This window comes from Lutra lutra, chromosome 8 (assembly GCF_902655055.1).
Source record: "Lutra lutra chromosome 8, mLutLut1.2, whole genome shotgun sequence".
In the NCBI taxonomy this organism is placed as follows: Eukaryota; Metazoa; Chordata; class Mammalia; order Carnivora; family Mustelidae; genus Lutra; species Lutra lutra.
The window spans coordinates 35318764-35340658 of record NC_062285.1 but is presented as its reverse complement, the minus strand read 5'-3'; the positions used below and the strand labels follow the sequence as shown (position 1 = coordinate 35340658).

General features: G+C 45.5%; 1 protein-coding gene across 3 annotated transcripts in view; it reads right to left on the bottom strand.

The window, feature by feature from the left end:
* Positions 1-21895, bottom strand: part of BID (BH3 interacting domain death agonist) — a 53415-nt gene that overhangs the window by 10120 nt on the left and 21400 nt on the right. For all 3 annotated transcript variants that reach the window (XM_047739576.1, XM_047739575.1, XM_047739574.1), the window contains exon 2: positions 3324-3398. In XM_047739576.1, the coding sequence (XP_047595532.1) occupies positions 3324-3335 (12 nt within the window). In that variant the 5' untranslated portion in view covers positions 3336-3398. The remainder of the gene's footprint in view (positions 1-3323; positions 3399-21895) is intronic.

Below are 21895 nucleotides of genomic sequence, written 5' to 3'. Positions count from 1 at the left end.
TATAAAAGCTCTACTATATCAGATGCTTAAATTTGGTACGTTGAGGCCAGGAGGCACAAGACAGCTCAGAAACTCAAGAACACCTTCATTTCTACCTGAAGGAGAAGTCTTGGCCTGGAGAGAAGAAAGGAGGGCTGGGGCTGGATTGTGAATGCTCAGTCCCCACTGAAAAGCAGCTTGATAGACACTGTTAGATAGGCACAGGTCAAGAATAGGCTGTACTAAACCTGGTGGGCTTAGAGCTAATAGTATTAATTCCAAAGACAAACAGAGCTTGTGAGAAATCAAATTTGAAACTGGGACCTTAAAAAAAAAAAAAGATTTATGTATTCATTTAAGAGAGAGAGAGAAAGAGAGAATGAATGAACAAATGAGCAGGAGGGCCGGAGGAAGAGGAAGAGAGAATCTCAAGCAGACTCCACACTGAGCGTGGGGCCTGACATGAGGCTGGATCTCCCCACCCGAGCTGAGTTGGATGCTCAACTTACTGTGCTACCCAGGTGCCCAACTGTGACTCTTTCTGATCTTCTAGTGATAAAAGTTGAAATGGATGTCTCGAAAGACATAAGATTTGATAGCCATCTATCCTTCTAAATCACAGGAAAAAGCATGTTAAGACAAATGATCAAGGGACACCGAGGTGGCTCAGTTAAGCAACCGGCTTTTGGTTCTGTCTCAAATCATGAACCTCAGGGTCATGGGATGAAGCCCCATGTTGGGCTCCACACTCAGTGGGGAGTCTGCTTGAGAGTCTCTCCCTCTTCTGTCCGTTCCCACTCATGCTCTCAAATAAATAAATCTTTAAAAAAAAAAAAGGGAGATATGCAAAAGTAAATCTCATGCTATAAAATCAGTTTCAGAGTAGAGGAAAAAAAATGGAAAGCTGTCCAATGTGTTTTAACAAACTAGAACAATCCAGGTGCCTAAACCTGGTAAAAACAGCACCATACAAACAGTTAAAAAAAACAAAAAAAACTAAACCAATTGCACTTATCTTGTTTCTCTAAATATAAAGGAAAAAAATCAAAGAAGAATGCTAAAATGGGGGCGCCTCGGTGGCTCAGTCGGTTGAGCGTCCACCTTCGGCTCAGGTCATGATCCCAGGGTCCTGGATTGGGCTCCTTCCTCGGCAGTGACCCTACTTCTCCCTCTCCTTCTGCTGCTCCCCCTGCTTGTGCTCTCTCCTCTCTGTCAAATAAACAAATAAATAAATAAAATCTTTTTAAAATTTAAAAAAATTTTTAAAAAAGTGCTAAAATGTGGATGAATGGTACCGTAACAGTTTAAAAAAAAAAAAAAAAAACCAAAACCAACACAAGACATGGTGTTCAGTGCAGTAAGTCAGACACACAATAGGACAAATATTGCCCGACTCCACTTCTCTGAGGGACTGAGAGTAGTCAGATTCACAGAGAGTGGAGGGAGCTGCCACAAACGGGGACAGCAGGATGGAAGTTAGTATTTAAAAGGGACAGAATTTCAGCTGAACAGGTGAAAAGTTCTGGAGGTGGATGGTGGTGATGGTGTCACCACAACATTAATGTGCTTCATGCTGGTGAACTGTGTTCTTAAAACAGGTTAAAATGGGGGCACCTGGGTGGCTCAGTGGGTTAAAGCCTCTGCCTTCGGCTCAGGTCATGATCTCAGGGTCCTGGGATGGAGCCCCGCATCGGGCTCTCTGCTCAGCAGGGAGCCTGCTTCCTCCTCTCTCTCTGCCTGCCTCTCTGCCTACTTGTGATCTCTGTCTGTCAAATAAATAAATAAAATCTTTTTAAAAAAGGTTAAAATGGTAAAATTTATGCTATGTATTCTGCCACAATTTTTTAAAAACTAGAAAAACCTCCAAAGAAAAAAGTTAGAAAAATCTACAACAGGATGAAAACTGTGATGGGGGCCAAACTCTGAAATGTAAGAGGAAATTGCTCAGGGTTTCACTGTGAACCCCAGCTCCATGGGACACTGGGCAACTTGTACATCTTTGTTTTCTCACCTTGAAAAAGAGAAAACACTGGGAGTAATTCTATCCCCCTTCCTCCACTGGAGGGTTTTCAGGAGAGATGGACAAGGTGGACAAAAGCACTCGTGGAAGTTCAAGAGCCACACAGCAGGACATAGCAATGCTGTTCTAATGCAGACACCTCCGCAGTACAGGAAAGGACACAACAGTTGCCAAGTTGAAAGGGACAAGAATGGGGGCGCCCAGCTGACTCAGCAGGTAGAGCACGCGGCTCTTGATCTCGGCATCCTGAGTTCGAGCCCCACTTAGGCGTAGGATTTACTTAAAAGAAATAAATAAATAGGGGCACCTGGTGACTGACTCTTGATCTCAGCTCAGGTCTTGCTCTCAGGGTCATGAGTTCAAGCCCTGTGAGGCCTACTTAAAAAAAATTAAATAAGTAAGATCGACCACAGTACAGCAGTAGACCTGCCCTACAAGAAAAACTAAAGGAAACCTTATACGTATATACATACACGGAGAAGACAAGAATGGACAGGAAAGGCGCCGAATGGAAGGGAATTCTGGATACCGAAATAGACCTTTATCTGGACAAAAGGAGCTGCTGAAATCTTTTGGCCAAGCAGCTACCACCTCTGCTGAGCCTGCCATGTCTCGGACACTCCGGATACCCAGCTGAGAAGCCTGCGGTCTCCGCTCTTCAGGAGAGCATCCAACTACACCTCAAGTACCTGCCAGGGGCTAGGCGTTGCTATGAATTCAGAAACGGTGGGCCACCAATTTACCATCCTTAGACTTTTTGCAGATACCTCCCCCAATAGCGGGTGAGGACAAAGGCTGCTGCACACAGCGTGGACACAGAGGAGCCCCTGGGGCTGAGGGCCTCTACAGAAGTTGGCAAAGAAGGGAAATAGAAAAACTATATAGGAAGTAGATGAATAGAGAGCTTTTGACTGGATAGGCCATGATTTTCTCTTCCAGCTAGTTAAAAGGGGAGTACAGAGAACGCAATTAGGTACCATCCTGCTGAAGCCAGGGGAATGGCCAATATGACCTTGGGAGGATTGCTTCCAAGAACTCTAGAGCTTCCAAATGGTCCTGAATCAGAAAGTTGCCTTGCCCTTCCAGTGAGCAACCAGGCACAAGGTAGAGGGAAGAGGACGAGGAGACAAGGTCCTTCTTCTTCTTTACTGTGCTCCAGTAAGTTGTGAATGTGAGGCTCCTCCCCGCAGCACTGTCAGAGAAGGGGTCAGCAGGGTCCACACTGACAGCACACACACGACAAACAAGCTGGCCCCGGTCACATTCGCTCCCACACTCACTCCCCCTCCCAAAGCATTCCACCAGGAGAAGCCCAAGAGCTGACCTTAGAATCCATGGCACAGGTGGTCTGGCAGGCTCCGACTTGCTTCTGGCTTTGTGGGTGTCCCAAGTCAGCAGCCTGGAAGAGAACACACATACACACAGAGTAGGCAGCTGTTCCTGCAGGGACACCCCCTCCGGGACCCTCAGGAGAGAATTAAGGGCGCCATCCTGGGCCCTGGCTCTAAGGCGCACTCCAGCCACAGAAGCCAAGCTCACACCTTGCCCATCCCAGCCATACTCACCCAGGATGCTCCTTTCTCAGCATGGAGCCTGGGCAGCAACCGAGTGAGCAGACTGTGAAATTTTCCTCAGTATGGAGACTTGCCAAGGCACTGAGAGCTCTCCAGGGTCAGTCCTCCAACCTCAGAGTTCAGCTTTCCCACTCAGAGCTCACTGATCACAAGACCTCATTGATCAGGCAAATAGGGCAGTCTAGTTCATGAATTCTTTCTAAGCAAATACTTATATTAGCGCTTTTCCTACAAGAATAAAGTTAGCTGGGGCACCTGGGTGGCACAGTTGGTTAAGTGTCTGACTCTTGTTTTCAGCTCAGGTTGTAATTTCAGGGTCATGAGGTTGAACCCCAAGTTGGCTCTGACTCAGTGCGGTGTCTGCTTAGGTTTCCCTCCGCCCCTCCCTACCCCCCCCCAACTGCACACTCTTGCAAATAAATAAATAAAATATTTTTAAAAGGAGAGAAGAAAGTTAGCTAATAAAGTATACCTAGAAGCTTTCAGGGACTCTCTTGTGATTACTATGACCACTAATACAACTACTACACAAGCCTTCCTTTAGCGTACAACCATTCTCAGAGCCTTCACATTATCTCTTCTGTTCCACACAACCATGCTGAGAAGCAGGTAGTGTACTGGGTTGATCCTGGCTTATCTGGATGGAAGAATAAGGTGTGGGGAGTAAGAGACAGCCAGGCAGACCACTTCTCCCCACAGGCCACATGGTTTCAGTGGCATTCATATAGAAAGAACTCTTGTAAAATGTAAAGAAAAAGAAGCTTTGAAAATAAAATGTCTTCTTAGCATTTGGTGGCCAAGAAAGAAAGAAAGAAAGAGAATATATATTTGACAATTACACAAAAGATTAAATCTCCTCTATGGCATTTATTCCAAACACAATAACCCTCATAAACAACTGATTGGACAAAAGGCAACTGGGGATTGAGTTCAAAGAGATTATGCCCAAGAAGTGGAATATACATAACTTCAGGAGAGATCCTGAACAATGGTTTCTATAGAACAGTATCAACAATATAATACCACCTTAAAATGTATCTCCCTGTGTATGTATGTGTTTACATATAATATTAGGTTGAACCAAATGAAACGGTCATTTTGTGGGGTAAAAAGCAGCCAAATCTGGCAATTTTATCTTGGTTCTTAAATGTAGAGGAGATTAAAAAAAAAAAAACAAAAAACAAGAACAGGGGCGCCTGGGTGGCTCAGTGGGTTGGGCCGCTGCCTTCGGCTCCGGTCATGGTCCCAGGTCCTGGGTTCGAGCCCCACGTCAGGCTTTCCGCTCGGCGGGGAGCCTGCTTCCTCCTCTCTCTCTGCTTGCCTCTCTGCCTACTTGTGATTTCTCTCTGTCAAATAAATAAATAAAATCTTAAAAAAAAAAAAAAAAAAACAAGAACAGACAACCAACTCCTCTGTAGGAAGCAAAGTTGAGGCTCCCACATGCAAGTGAAAAGGAGGCCAAGACCAGCACCGATGGAAGTCATGCCTTTCTACACCAGGCAGCCACGCACATTTGTAGAACACAATTATTCTCAGATGTGCCCATCTCCTGGTCTCAGGTGCTCCTGTCAGCCTTTGGGGGTCATGCAAAGCTAGAGGCTGCACCCCAACCCTCACACTGCGAAATCTGGAAGAGCCCACCCCCATGGCTGGGTATGGCCTGGGGGTGTCAAGAGCAAAGGACTCAGGGCGCCTGGGTGGCTCAGTGGGTTAAGCCGCTGCCTTCGGCTCAGGTCATGATCCCAGGTCCTGGGTTCGAGCCCCACATCGGGCTTTCTGCTCAGCGGGGAGCCTGCTTCCTCCTCTCTCTCTGCCTGCCCTTCTGCTTACTTGTGATTTCTCTGTCAAATAAATAAATAAAATCTTTAAAAAAAAAAAAAAGAGCAAAGGACTCACATGTATTTGAACTGGGAACCAACAAGGATGCTACGTTATGGGCCATCTACAGGCCCTCCACAGGGCAAGAGCTGGAGCCATTATCAGAATCAGGACAAAGTATAAAACAGAACACGCCCCCAGGAAAAGGGCCACAGAAGCCAAACCATGTCCACAAGTCACTGCCAATACAAAGGTGCTGTGAACAGAACCCTGGCCTCCAGCTTGTTCTCTCAAGAACTAATTCACACGTGGGGCTCCTGGGTGGCTCCATCAGTTAAGTGTCCAACTCGGGGCTTCCCCTGAGGTCATGATTTCAGGGTTGTGAGATGGAGCCCCTGCGGCTAGCTCCCGGTTCAAAAGGGAATCCGCTTGAAGATTCTCTCCCTCTGTCCTCCTCCCATTCATGCCCATGCTTGCTCTCTTTCTAAAATAAATAATTTTTTTTTAAAGATTTTATTTATTTGACAGACAGAGATCACAAGTAGGCAGAGAGTCAGGCAGAGAGAGGAAGAGAAGCAGGCCTCCTGCTGAGCAGAGAGCCCGATGCGGGGCTGGATCCCAGGACCCTGGGATCATGACCTGAGCCGAAAGCAGAGGCCCTAACCCACTGAGCTACCCAGGCGCCCCAAATAATTTTTTTTTTAAGAAAAGGGAAATAATTCACATTAACCCTTTGATTTCCTCCAGACTTTGATACAATGAGAATAAAAGGACACCTTGCTTAGAATGGAGTCATGGCCAGAGGGGGCGCTCTCCTGCACTACGCCTGCTCATGAATTTCGGACCCAACAGGAAGAACTATACCCTACAATCCTGACAGTACTTTACTACCTCAGGACCCCAGCAGGAGCAAGAAAGGTTTTCCTCCTGCCCCAGCAACAACCCAGCCAATGACAGACTCTTAAAGTCAGCCAATGAGAGGCCACTATACTCAGAACTCCCGGTTTACTGCAATGGGCTTCTTGCTTTTAACCTCCCAGCAGTCCTTGTTCTGTGAACTTCCTATGGTTTTGCCTAACTTGCTCGTCCTGAATTACAATTCTCTGCTATTCGGGAAGAAAAGCCCACTGCTGCTGGTGAAATCAGTGGCAGTTTTATTTCTCAGGTTAACAGTATTTGGTGATCAGAAGTGGGACCCCCAACAGCTGCAAGGCTGGGCAGTGAGCAGGTGCTGGGATCCAGAGTCAGTCGGGCTTGCTGGTTTCTGACCCTGTCTTTGAAGGGTAAGTTTTCTCCTGGATTTTGAGTTCTGCGCTTTTTATGCTTGACCTTTCCAGGCTTTAAACTTGGAACCTGTTTTAAGGTCCTGTCCTTTCTGAGAGTACTTGTTTGGCCTTTGGTCTGACTCCATTTTTAGGAACTGATTGTTCTTTTGGAATTGTGATGGCTTTCAGTCTGACTGCTTTGGGACCAGGCTATTCCTATTGAAACTTTGCTTTTGAGGAACTTTTCTTTTTGCTCTAGAGAAACAAAAAACACCTAAGAAATGGGATTCCAGTCATACAAATGCCCTTCTTCTGAGACCCTGGCCAGGTTTTTCTGCTTAAAAACTACATTCCCCTCCAAAAATAAAAAATAAAAACTACATTTCCTTCTCATGTACATTTCTAACTAGTGGACCGACTTAACTAAAAGTAATTTAGAATGTCAATGACCATGAGGAAGTTTTTCTCCCCAAACTTGTTTTACTCTAAATTAGGAAGCTGTAGACCCTAAAAGGGGTAAAAAACTGAAGGGGATGTCTATTTTTTTTTTAAGATTCTATTTATTTATTTGACAGACAGATCACAAGTATGCAGAGAGGCAGGCGGAGAGAGAGAGGAGGAGGAAGCAGGCTCCCAACTGAGCAGAGAGCCTGATGCGGGGCTCTATCCCAGGACTCTGGGATCATGACCTGAGCCGAAGGGAGAGGCTTTAACCCACTGAGCCACCCAGGTGCCACAGATGTCTATTTTAATTGGTACCTTGAGGCTCCCAAATGTCAGGATTCTAGGTTTGCCTCTTTGCAAAATACTATTTTGAAATTAACTGAGGCAAACAGTTGAAAGAAGTCAAAACTGCTTCTGGAGCTCCCACCCACGCCCACCCCCACCCTTATTTCCAGACAGGAGGCAGCCACCTGTCCTCAGGCCCCAGCTCCCATGCCATTTTCCTCTATTCTTTCTACCAGACTTCACTTACTTTAGCTCCAAACCTCTTGCCACTCTCTCCTCTCTTAAACCTATTAAACCTTGCCCCTTTAAAGATTAGTCTTCTTAGGATCTCAATAAACCCCAAGTTTCTTATGTTTCTTGGACTAAGGCCAAACTGCCAACCATAGTTAGAGTGTTTCTTAAAGTAACTGAGGGCCCAGTAGGTTGCTAAAGAATTTAACATACTCAAACTTACCAACCTGGTTTCTCAAATTTTTATCAATTAGTCCACATGCTCCTTGGTGAGGGCCAGGCCAAACACTGGAAGAAACTAGCCCAATGGAACATCCTGAAGGGGATTTAGATAACCAAATCCCTAATTTTGGGCAAGGTTCTAGAACACTCATTGGGAAATGTTCATTGGCAATTACAGTAGCTTTTCCTAAGCCTGCTGGTTGGAATAAAATTCAGGTTTGCAAATAAAGCCTGATGAACCTGCTCATGACTATTACAATTAACTCCAAAATGTTTTTAAACAAGGTTCTGGTCTTTAGATGTGATCCACCTGGGTAGCATTTATTTCTGTTTGATAATGGGCTAGTTATTCTCCTTTAAGTTAAAAAGGACCAGGACGGAATGTGAAACTATGTCCACTCCAGATTTAGTTCATTTGCCACAGCAGCAGCTGGCTCGCATCCAGGTAAGTCACCTAAAAAACCGCTAAAATTCTTAATTTTCAACTTTGGCAAATGAAGGCTCCTAAACAAACCCAAGACCTCCTAGTCTCTGCTATTATTATTGCAAAGAGCCGGGGCACTGCAATAAATAACGTTACAAACTTGAGCACTTCAGGAGCCTTTAACCCCACAGCCAGCCTTTCCAGGATCGCACTTCCCAATGATGAGGCTCCAAGAAACTATAGGGGCTCTTCCCAATCCTCCCTCTGAACTGGCTTGCAGAAACCACTCTCCAGATCAGGACTTAATCTCTGTGTGTCCATACTGACACCAGAGCCATACTCTTCGGTGCTCAGCCCCCCTGCTATGATGCGGCCCCCGCTGCAGAGCACTAAACAGCTCAAATAGTAGGGGTCTCTCATAAACCTCAACACGTTCCTGTCTCTGAACCTATTCCCTTTGTCTAGACCCCTTCAGAGATACACAACTTTTTCTCTGTTCTTCCACCGCTATTCATTTGCTGGGGTGAGATTTTTTTTTTTTTTTAGAAAAGTATCAGGCTGGAATTTCTTTCTCCCAAAAGGGATAAATAATTCTAGAATTTGTTAGTAGTAATCAAAACAGCCAACCAGGGGCGCCTGGGTGGCTCAGTGGGTTAAGCCACTGCCTTCGGCTCAGGTCATGATCTCAGGGTCCTGGGATCGAGTCCCGCATCGGGCTCTCTGCTCAGCAGGGAGCCTGCTTCCCTCTCTCTCTCTCTCTCTGCCTGCCTCTCTGTCTACTTGTGATCTCTCTCTGTCAAATAAATAAATAAAATCTTAAAAAAAAAACAAAACAAAACAGCCAACCAGAAAAATCAGATGAGCCTTTGACATCTTTTATTTGTTCCTTCTCTGATGGCACTATAGCTGTGTCTGGAGACACTGATCATTTACTCCTGTCGGATCAGTTGCTTTTCTCTTTATGGGCAAAATCTTCAGTCGATCATTGGCAGATTCCACAGTGCACCTCCCATCAAGATTCAAAGAGATTCCTCAAAACTTCTCCTTAGCATTAATCAACAACATATAAACAAAGACACCCAAGCACTTCCAGGTATTAAGCCCAAAACAGAAGAGTATGTAATGTAAGCCTCATTGCTTCCTACATTAGTCCCTGGAATGCCCCAGTTTTACCTGTGAGAAAACCCAGTGGCCAAGGATGGAAGTTAGTCCAGGACCTCTGAGCAATGAAATAACACTGTTATCCCAGGGCATCCTGCTGTCCCTAACTCCCATATGCTACTGACATACATTTCCACTAAAAGCAGATTTTTTTTCCCACTGGAATTGATTTATCCAGGGCATTCTTAGTATTCCCATTGATAAAGAGGAAATGGTAAATACCATTCAGGGTATGCTACCGCAAGCAACTCCTTCTGAAGGCATAGAGCAGCACTGTCACCCCCACCCCCCGGCCGTGGCAGCCCCACAGGCTGAGTTACACACCTTTACTCAAGCGTACCTTAGCTCAGGGGAAAACTGCAAATGTTTATACCAACAGTCCGTATACTTTAGGTGTAGCTCATGACCTTGGAGTATTACGAAAACAACAATGTGTCCTTGCCATTTGGGATACAATTTAAAAAGGCTCCTATGATCTCCCTGATATGAGGGAGAGGAGATGCAACATGGGGGGTTAAGGGGGTAGGAGAAGAGTAAATGAAACAAGATGGGATTGGGAGGGAGACAAACCATAAGTTACTCTTAATCTCACAAAACAAACTGAGGGTTGATGGGGGGAGGGGGGTTGGGAGAGGGGGGTGGGGTTATGGATATTGGGGAGGGTATGTGCTATGGTGAGTGCTGTGAAGTGTGTAAACCTGGCGATTCGCAGACGTGTACCCCTAGGGATAAAAATATATGTTTATAAAAAATAAAATTTAAAAAAAAAAAAAGGCTCCTATGTCCATAATTTACTGGATGCCCTACTTTGTTACTGGCTCCTCTGGCTATTAAGGATTCCGGGGCATTCCAGACTCAACTCCCTAGAACTCAAAGGAAAGCACTCTGCCAACAGTTTCTCTTTCTCTCTCTCTCTCTCTCTCTCACACACACACACAAACACACACACACACCATGCTTTCAAGGGAACCAGTAGCCAAACCTCTGTCATGTTCCAAAGGGATATTCTCACCAATGATAACTTGTTAAAACTGACCAGAGATACCCAACTGACCCCAGAGAGGAGAAAACAATATGGAAATATAATAATTGTTCAGTGGTTTGATAAAAAGAGAACTCTGGCTTGGACCCATAACAACCCAGCCTTACCAGAAGTTCTAAAATTCCTGCTGTTTATCACTGTACATGCATTACACTGTTGATCTACTGACAAAACGACAGCATTCATGAAGCAGTACTAGTGGGGAAATATTAATAAGGCCACAAAAACTGTCCACCTCACTTGTCCCACCCATCCAAAGTACAATCCAGGGAAAGCTGTTCAGATAAATGGACTTTTATATAGTTTCCTCATAACATGGATGTTGAAAATAAAAAGTTAGTCATAACTTGGTATGTTTTCTCTCTGACCAAAGCTTTCCCTTTTACACTGGCAAATGCTTCTCCTGTGGCTAAAATTCTGTTAGAAAAGATTATCCCTGGTGCCTGGGTGGTGCAGTCCGTTAACTGTCTGATTTTTGGTTTCTGCTCAGATCGTGATCTCAGGGTCATGGGATTGAGCCCCACAATAGGCTCCACCCTCGGCATGGAGCCTGCTTGAGATTCTCTTCCTCTGCCCCTCCCTCTGCTAGTGCTCTTTCTCTAAAAAAATGAAATAAATCTTTTTTTTTTTAAGATTTTATTTATTTATTTGACAGACAGAGATCACAGGTAGGCAGAGAGGCAGGCAGAGAGAGGAAGGGAAGCAGACTCCCTGCTGAGCAGAGAGCCTGATGTGGGGCTCGATCCCAGGACCCTGGGATCATGACCTGAGCCGAAGGCAGAGGCTTTAACCCACTGAGCCACCCAGGTGCCCCAAAAATGAAATAAATCTTAAAAAAAAAATTATCCCTATCTGAGGAACCCTTTCAAACTTCAGAGTGAACAGGGAACCCATTTACTGATCAAACTTGGACAAGTCTGTGCTGTTTGACTGGTTTTGTACTTTCATTGTCCATACCTCCCTTAATCCTCAGGGTTAGTCAGATACACTAGCAGCAGTATTAGAACTCAGTTGGCAAAATGCATAAAGACCCTCCAAATACCTTGGCAGAAAGCACTGCCACCAGTCCTTCCAAATCTCAGATCTATCTTATGGGAAATCCTAAGACTGGCACCCTTTGAGATACTCACAGGACATCCAGTGCACTTGGCACCTGCCTCCTCTGACCCACAATTGATACAAGGAGACCTACTTCAAAATTGTAAAGGCCTAATAGTGGCTGGGTGAGGGACATTGGGGAGGGTATGTGTTATGGTGAGGGCTGTGAAATTCGTAAGCCTGATGATTCATAGACCTGTACCCCTAGGGCAAATAATACATTATATGTTAATTAAAAAATTATAAAGGCCTAATTGCTTCTATTAAAAATAAGCACACTTTGGTAGAGCAGTCTTCTCATAGTGCACTCCCAGGAGACAACAACCTTAAGCATCACATCCTGCAACATGGAGATTTTGTCTTTTGGAAAAGACACCTCCAGAAAGACTCAACCTTATCAGAGACTGCTAGTCAACTCTGAAGCCATCAAACTCCAGGGGAAGGACTCCTGGATTCACATAACACATCTACAGAAAGCACCAGACCCTGGCTGAACCTGCACACTGCCTGCTGACCTGGACAGAAAGGCCTGGAACTGAAGCAGACACTACCGGGTGAGACAGCTTTCCAGGAGGTCTAGAGCAGGCCTATACAGTCTTTTTCTCACTACTGCTTCTCTCTTTCATGGAAAGATGATGTCCTTATCTCCATCTCCCAAGCTCCTGCAAAAGGAGGAAACCTCTTCTTTTGATTATGGCCTTTGGAAACAACCTCCTCATGATTCTGGACTCCTTTCTCACTTACTTTTTCTGAAGGATTAAGAAGACTCAGAATTCATAAAAGCCTTTTTCTTTTTTTAAGATGTATTTATTTATTTGACAGAGAGAGATATCACAAGTAGGCAGAGGCAGGCAGAGAGACGGGGGGAAGCAGTCTCCCTGCTGAGCAGAGAGCCCAATGCAGAGCTCCATCCCAGGACCCTGAGATCATGACCCAAGCTGAAGGCAGAGGCTTAACCTACTGAGCCACCCAGGCACCCCACAAAAGCCTTCTTTCATCTAACCTATTAACTTATTCTGGACTCCTATCCAAATTTATGGTCTCTGAACTTGCAACTTCACAGGCTATATCATCAATGAAACATTTGATTCCAAACAGCTCTTTGAGATATAACAATACTGACTTAAAACCTCACTTTAAGTTTTGCTGTTCTGCAAAAAGTCCAGCAGCTATGGCTGCATTTTTACACCCACACCTGAATCTTCCCAAGAGTGCTCTGTTACATCTTTCAGTGTGCTCTTGCAGTATCCTGTAGTACCTTTCCTGGTCCCTTCACAAGCAGAGATTTCCAGGAGGCATGCCTTTGCAGGAAGAACGTTTCTCCCCCATGTCGGAATTAAGGGCCAATAAATATTTCAGCTGGCTATTTTCAGTGTTAGAGTCCTGGCTTAGAACCATCATACAATTTGGAATTCATGTAACTTCTTCAACAAAAATTAAAATTGAATTATTTTAGGTTTTGTATTTTGTTGTCTGTCAGACTTTCTAAAAACAATGTACCCAATCACACGATGCTGGCTCAGTGCTTCAAGATGATCTCCAATGCTTAAATTTTTATAAATAGGCTATAGGTGGGAAGTGCCAGAGAGTTCTCCCTCCTAACCCTCCTTGCTATCAAATGCTGCCTTAAGTGGTTTCCAACTGCTATGCACTTTCCCTCCCAAGAAGGACATGACAACCAGGGAAGGTCCTTCTTGGCACTGAGGAACAAAACCACTACATATGGAAAACCTGACTCTTGATCAGCAATGCTTTCAAAAAAGATCTTGATCAAAAGGGGAAAATGTTGGGACGCCTGGGTGGCGCAGTTGGTTAAGCAGCTGCCTTCGGCTCAGGTCATGATCCCAGCGTCCTGGGATCGAGTCCCGCATCGGGCTCCTTGCTTGGCAGGGAGCCTGCTTCTCCCTCTGCCTCTGCCTGCCACTCTGTCTGCCTGTGCTCACTCTCGCTTCTCTCTCTATGACAAATAAATAAATAAAATCTTAAAAAAAAAAAAAAAAAGGGGGGAAAATGTGAAAATTAATAAAAGGAAACCTTGGTTAGAATGGAGTCGGGAAGCCAGCGGGGGGCGCTCTTGCACCTTGCCAGCAGATACTACTTAACTACAGCAGCAGGAGGAAGGTTAGGCTCCCCCAACAGCCCAGCCAATGAAAGTCACTATACTTCAAACTCCCAAGTTTCATCCAATAAAATTTTGTTTCTAACAGCCCTCCCAGCTGTCCCCTTTCCTCCATAAAAGAGTGTTCCTCTCCTTTGCGCTGGGGAGTTGCTTATGGTTTTGGTGTGGCTAGCTTGTCCCAAATTGCAATTCTTTGCTATTGATGAATAAACCTGTTTTTAAAAAAGATTTTATTCAATTATTTGACATAGAGAGACAAAGGGAGAAAGGAAACACAAGCAGGAGGAGTGGGAGAGGAAGAAGCAGACTTCCCATGAGCAGAGAGCCGGATGCCGATGCCGGGCTCCATCCCAGGACCCTGGATCATGACCTGAGCCAAAGGCGGGCGCTTAACGACTGAGCCACCCAGGAGCCCCAATAAACCTATTTTTTTGCCCGTAAAAATAACTGGCAGGTTTTTTTCTTAATTAATTAATTAATTTATTTATTTGACAGAGATCACAGTAGACAGGCAGGCAGAGAGAGAGAGAGAGAGGGAAGCAGGCTCCCTGCTGAGCAGAGAGGCCGATGCAGAACTCGATCCCAGGACCCCGAGATCATGACCTGAGCCGAAGGCAGAGGCTTTAACCCACTGAGCCACCCAGGCGCCCCTGGCAGTTTTGTTTTTAAGGGTAAAAATACACACATCCACATCCTCAGGTAGACTGTCTTCTTCGTTCAAATTGTGATTATATTTCCACTTCAATAGGTATTTTTCAAAACATGTTTTATTTTGCAGAGGTTTGTTCTCAAACAGTGATGACTTCGCCTCCCCAAGGAACGTGCGGCAGTGTCTGGAGACATCTCTGGTTGTCTGGGGAGTGTGCTACTGGCATCCAATGGGATGTCGCTCAACATCCTACAGAGCAACAGGGCAGGCCCCAGAATGAAGAATTCTCTAACCCAAAGTGTCAGCAGTGCAGAGGCTGAAAACCCTGTTCTACTGTACAAACACCCTCAAATACAATTAATGCCTTATTATTGAACATTTATAGTTTCCACTTTTTCACCATTAAAAACAGGACTGTGATGAATACCCAGGTGTAGTGTTTTCCTACTAAGTCCAGAATCAAAGGAGATAGATGTGAAAATTGAGCATGTGCACAGGCACCACAGTGGTCAGGAACAACAGGGACTTGTAGCTCAGCTGGGCTGTGCCCAGGAAACATAGGCCTCAGGGTCACTGACACAGTACCCCAGGGACGTGTGGCCCAATGGAGGTCTTTAGGAAAAGGGGTAGCACTCCCACGCCTGGCTAAGCAGAGCTGGGGGGATGCATAAACCTTCAGGGCAGAGTATCTGCCTGCATCTGGTCTACCTCTGGCTTCACTGCTTGGTTCCTCAAGAAGAAACTCAATGAGTCAACCACCAGCTGTGAGCAGGACCAGGCATACAGAAGTGAAGACCCAGGGAAAACCTCAATGGCTCCATGGCAACAATGGTTCTATCCCCGAACCCCAATTCCTAGACAAAGTTGAGGAGAACTCAAGCAGACAAGAACCGATGTCCTCTCCTGAGATTCAGTGGGAAAATGGCGAGGTAGATGGGAACGGGAACCAGTAAGCCACTGGCTTCCCTCTGAACAAGGCTCGCCAGTTACCTAGCATGTTCACAGCCAGGATTTCACCAGTCCCGAGACACCTGTGATGGACGCAGCCTGGGACTTGAGATTCTGCACGACTGGTTTCTACCCTCTCTCCCCAACCCTTATCAGTCTAGGATCCTGAGGTGCAGGGAAGGCAGATATTATTCCTCATAACAAGACCCCAACAACCACCATGTACTGACAACAGCCAAATACACCAGCCACAGGGCCAGGCTCACCTCTGCTTGTGGTTCCTCTCTATTCTTCATGACATCCCTGTAAAGAAGGCGCCACATCTACCCCAATTTTCAGAGTCAAGGCTCAGACTGGAGGGTGCCCAGTGAGGGCAGGGAACACCTCAGCACCTGCAGAGCTGCCCAAGCTGGGGATGTGAGGCAAGCTAGTGCCCACCTCTGGGCCTGTGTTCCATAAGTAACATAAGCAGACTGTGGATACCTGGTATGTGTCTACTCAGACTCCAATCCCCTTTCCTGAGGCCCGAGAGCCTCACCCTGGATGTCAAATGTCCCTGTAATAACTGAAAACCCCAAAGTTCACCAAAAACAGCCTAACACCATCCCATAAAGTCAGTCAACTTGGGCGGCCTAGGCCAAAGCAATACAGGAGCAAGTATATACAAATGCCCCAAAAGGACAAAGATTTTATGAGCACAAAACCTTGGCAGGTCAGGCCTCTCCTTCCCAACACAGATTCACCTATATCCACCCCGCCACACTGAACTCCTCACCAACCACCAAGCAGACTTCAAGGTCACTCAACGTTGCACAGGGGGGCATGCTACAATTATGCTGGAAGAACCCAACTCTGCATGACCCCAGCCCATCACAGGACCAGCTGCGTGACTGTGAATATGGCTCTCATCACTCAGTAACCCAGGTTGAGCTCGTTCAATGGGCAGGCATGGTGCATGCAGCTCGAGGAACAACGGTAAAAAAATGAACCATGGTGGGGGGCACCTGGGTGGCTCAGTCAGTTAAGTGTCTGCCTTTGGTTCAGATCAGATCTCAGGGTCCTGGGACTGAGCCCCACGTCAGGCTCCCTGCTTGATGGGCAGCCTGCTTCTCCCTCTCTACCACTTGTGCTTTCTCTCACACACTCTCTCTCAAATAAATAAAATGTTAAAAGAAAAAAAAAGATGCATGCGAAAAGATATCTCTTTATACCATAGACCCTTGAAAATGGGTTTAAACTTTGTGGTCCACTTGCACGCAGATTTTTTACAGTACAGTACTGTAAATGTATTTTCTCAATAACGTTTCTCTCTCTAGCTTACTTTTTTTTTTAAATATTTTTTTTATTCGAGAGACAGAGAGAGAGCACGAGCAGAAGGGAGAGGCAGAGGGAGAAGCAGACTCCTTGCTAAGGCAGGAGATGACCAACTGACCAATCTACTGACTGACTGTGGGGCTTGATCCCAGGACCTGGAGATCCTGACCTGAGCCCAAGGCAGATGCCTAACCATCTGAGCCACACAAGCACCCCATTCTAGCTTACTTTATTATAAGAATACAATGTATAGGGTTGCCTGGGTGGCTCAGTCATTAAGCGTCTGCCTTCAGCTCAGGACATGATCCCAGGGTTCTGGGTCCCGCATTGGCTCCCTGCTCAGCAGGAAGCCTGTTTCTCCCTCTCACACTCCACTCCCCCTGCCTGTGTTCGCTCTCTCACTGTGTCTCTGTCAAATAAATAAAATCTTAAAAAAATATATATACAATGTATAATACATAGAATATACAAAGATATCTGTTAATTGACCGTGTTATCAGTAAGGCTTCTTGTCAACAGTAGGCTATTAGCAGTTAAGTTTCTGAGGTGTCAAAAGTGGTATGTAGGGGCGCCTGGGTGGTTCAGTGGGTTGAGTATCTGTCTTCAGCTCAGGTCATGATCCCAGGGTCCTGGGATTGAGCCCCATATCAGGCTCCCTGGCTGGCAGGGAGCCTGGTGCTCCCTCTCCCCCTGCTTGTGTTCCCTCTCTCGCTGTATGTCTGCCAAATAAACAAATAAAATCTTTTTTTAAAAAAGTGGTATGTTGGGGCGCCTGAGTGGCTCAGTGGGTTAAGAGCCTCTGCCTTTGGCTCAGGTCATGATCCCAGCGTCCTGGGATCGAGCCCTGTATCGGGCTCTCCGCTTAGCGGGGAACCTGCTTCCTCCTCTCCCTCCTGCCTGCCTCTCTGACTACTTGTGATCTCTATCAAATTAAAAAAAAAAAAAAGTGGTATGTTGGGGCCCCTGGGTGGCTCAGTCGTTAAGCATCTCCCTTCAGCTCAGGTCATGATCCCAGGTTCCTAGGACTGAGCCCTGCATCTCGGGCTCCCTGCTCCGCAGGGGGCCTGCTTCTCCCTCTCCCACTCCCTCTGCTGTGTTCCTTCTCTAGCTGTGTCTCTGTCAAATAAATAAAAACAATTTTTTAAAAAAGTGATATGTAGATTTCTGACCATGGGGTTAGAAGTGGGGGAATCAGCACCTCTACCCCCATGTTGTTCAAAGGTCAACTGTGTGTGTGAGATGTTCACCTTAAAAAAATTAAACTGCTAAGGCAAAACTATGGGCAAGTCCTTAGCAAGGAAAACACTTGGAGAGGGAAGGGCGAAGCCTGGAGGGCTGCTATAAACAAAAAGTCCACTGAGGTAAACTGGGGCTCCAAGTATAGTGGCTTCTCACTGGCTGAATTAGGACAGGCTCTCTTTGGCTGGGCTCCTTTGTCCTCTTATTGGTCCTCCCGCTGGGGCAGTACAGCAGTGGGGGCTCACAAGGCACCCGCTCTTCCTGCTAGGTCTGCGCTTAAGGAGGAGTGGTAGGGCACTAGAGCGCCCGCTGCTGGCCCCCTGACTCCATGTTAGTGACGTTGTCCTTTATTTTCACCGTATCTATATATATCCATATATATATATCTTACAGCTAAATATTTAGGAAGATATAGATCTATTTTTATAGATAGACCAAGCTCTATATACAGTTGACCCTTGAACAACATGGGGATTAGGGGCACTGATGCATGTGTAGTCAAAGTGCACGTGTAACTTTTATTTATTTATTTTATTTATTTTATGTTATTTATTTGTCAGAGAGAGAGAGGGAGAGAGAGCGAGCACAGGCAGACAGAATGGCAGGCAGAGGCAGAGGAAGAAGCAGGTTCCCTGACGAGCAAGGAGCCCGATGTGGGACTCGATCCCAGGACGCTGGGATCATGACCTGAACCGAAGGCAGCTGCTTAACCCACTGAGCCACCCAGGCGTCCCCACGTGTAACTTTTAACTCCCCTAAAACTCAACTACTAATGTTGATTGGAAGCCTGATAACATAAACAAGTGATTAACATACACTTTGCATGTTAAATGTAGGATATGTTGTATTCCTATAATAAAGTAAGCTAGAGGCGCGCCTGGGGGGCTCAGTCGGTTAAGCGTCCAACTCTTGATTTCAGCTCAGGTCACGATCTCAGGGTTGAAACTGAGCTCCACATCAGGCTCTGTGCTGAGCATGGAGTCTGCCTGAGATTCTCTCTTCTCCCTCTGCTCCTTGCCCTGCTCTCTCGCGCTCTAAAATTAATAAATAAAACCTTTTAAAAATTTTAAACATTAAAGTAAGCTAGAAAAAAAATGTCATTAAGAAAATCATCAGGAGGGGCGCCTGGGTGGCTCAGTGAGTTAAGCCACTGCCTTCGGCTCAGGTCATGATCCCAGGTCCTGGGTTCAAGCCCCGCATCGGGCTTTCTGCTCGGCAGGGAGCCTGCTTCCTCCTCTCTCTCTGCCTGCCTCTCTGCCTACTTGTGATTTCTCTCTGTCAAATAAATAAATAAAATCTTAAAAAAAAAAAAAAAAAGAAAATCATCAGGAAGATACAGTACTGCACTCTATTTATCAATGTCCCAAGTTTATATTTGGAAAAAAATCTGCATATAAGTGAACCTGAATTCAAACCCAAGTTGTTCAAAGGTCAGTTGTATATCTACGAAAATATGTTTTTATGTTTTCCCCATAAAATATAAATATCTACAAAAATATAGATATTTTTATGTTTTCTCCAGACTGGGGATTCAGAAGAGAAAGTGCTATCTAGAAAAGACAGGGGCAGGGAAGGGAGTTCACTTTTCTGGGCCTTGGTGTGTCTTCCTCAGAAAAATGGGTTTAGAGAAGGTGGATTTCCTTTTCCTTTTCCTTCTTAAATGAGCACATATTAAAGATTTTATTTAACTTACTTAATGGGGTAAACAGTAAAATGTTAAAACCACTCAGTGTGCCTGGGTGGCTCAGTTGGTTAAGCGACTGCCTGCCTTCAGCTGGGGTCATGACCCCAGAGTCCCAGGATAGAGTCCCCCTGCCCTGCACCGCTCCCCCCTTCCTTGCTCAGCAGGAAGTCCGCTTCTCCCTCTCTCCCTGCTCTTTTCCTCTCCCCCTCCCTCTCTCAAATAAATAAATAAATAAATAAAATCTTAAAAAAAAAAAAAAGTTAAAACCACTCAAAGGAATCAAAGATCCATAGCCACAGGCAATGGGAAAGCGGAGATGAATTTACAAAACACACCCCAAGCTAGTCAATATCCATAAGGTATTCCACTGGGCAGCTCATTTGCATTTCTATGAACAATCATTTGCATTAGTATCAGTTTTCTTTAACTTACAAAGATGTAAAATAACTCAAAGACAATAAAAGGCAAAGAAAATAAAAGGGTGTACTAGTCAGAACATCCTGGTTGGGTTTTTTAATTTCGCATTTCAAAGTCCTTCAAAATTTTTCCTGACGGTTTTCGGCCTATGACAATCATCTCAAAGATGCTCTCAGAGATAAGCCTAGTAATTTACATCAGTGCAGCAAGAGTGTTCATTAACCAGTTTAAACCTCTAAGTTTCTTTTGCAAATTTAGAGCCATGCAATATTGAACTACTAAGGCCACAAAAATCAACTTCGGACCGGAGACTTTCAGTAAGGAATAAGGAATCTTGGACTGGACTTTTAAACACATTATTATTTGAGACCTGAGGGCAGGAAACCAAGCCTAAGCAATTGCAGCAGGTTTCATGGCAGTTCCTATCAATGTGAGTGAATTCCTCTAAGGAAATAAAGGAAGCCCAACCACTTGGGAACAAAGGTTTTTCATCCCGACATTCGCATTTGGCAGACTCTCAAGGCAGGCAGAGGACTGGGAAAGATTTACTGTGAGAAAAGGAGGGGGCTTCAGGAGTGTCCCAACTGGAGGCTGGTGGCACTGTATATGACTGGTTAGGGGTACATATGTGGCTTTTTCTGCATGTCCTAAGTTGGAAGCAGGGACAAAGAGTAGGAAACCAGTTATTAATGAAGGCCAGCAGGGGCCAATTATTACAGAAGTTATTTTTAGCTTTCTAGATTGTCACCAGAGACAGACCTGATTTCTAGCAGGCTGCCTTCTTGAGCTAGTCATTATGTAAGGAGGGGTTAGTTTCCCGGGTAGGTTGCTGCAGGAGGTGGATTCTGTTTTTACGTATGGTCTGGCCACAGTCCATTTGTATAGTCAGTCTCTTGCCTCTCTTATTCAGGTCCACCAAGTATCTTAAATTCCCTGGCCTGTCAAGTGACCTTCCTAGTGCACCCCCACCCCTGCCGTACAGGTAGGGCCCTAGGAGGCAGAGGCTGGGCAGGGTTCCTGGCAAGGCTTTGCAGGCACTGGTTCCATAAAGTGAAAAGTGTTGGTCATAGCAGACTGCATGCACATCCTGCAGAAATAGGACATTCCAAGTAAGGACATGGTTACACTTATCAGCTTGTCCAATTACATCCCGGTTTAAAAAAAAAAGACAGTTTGGCAGTTTTGAGGCCAGATGCTTGGTTTCTGGACCTCTTTTTTTTAAGATTTTATTTATTTATTTGACAGACAGAGATCACAAGTAGGCAGAGAGGCAGTCAGAGAGGAGGAAGCAGGCTCCCCGCCAAGCAGAGAGCCCAACGCGGGGCTCGATCCCAGGACCCTGGGATCATGACCTGAGCCGAAGGCAGAGGCTTTAAAACCCACTGAGCCACCCAGGCGCCCTGGTTTCTGGACCTCTTTTGAGAGCATAAACAGAACTACAGTTTTATTAATCACATTATTAACTCAGCTCCACGTTCTGTTATGTTCCCTAATTATGTTCCATGCATGATCAAACATTAACTGCCTTTTTATCTCTACTCCCTGTTTACTCGTTCATTGTAGAAACCTAACTGGGGGGGGGGGGGACACCTGGGTGGCTCAGTAGGTTAAGAGTCTGATTTGGCTCAGTGGGTTAAAGCCTGCCTTCAGCTCAGGTCATGATCCCAGGGTCCTGGGATCGAGCCCCGCGTTGGGCTCTCTGCGGGGAGCCTGCTTCCCTTCCTCTCTCTCTCTGTCTGCCTTTCTGACTACTTGTGATCTCTGTCTGTCAAATAAATAAATAAAATCTTAAAAAAAAAAAAAATGAGTCTGATTTGGCTTAGGTCATGATCCCAGGATCCTGGGATTGAGTCAGTGCACACATGCTCACGCTCTCTCTGACAAATAAATGAATAAAATAAAACTAAACCTAATGGGGACCAGATGGTAACATCTGTCTTGATGTACCAGGTCCCAGATAGT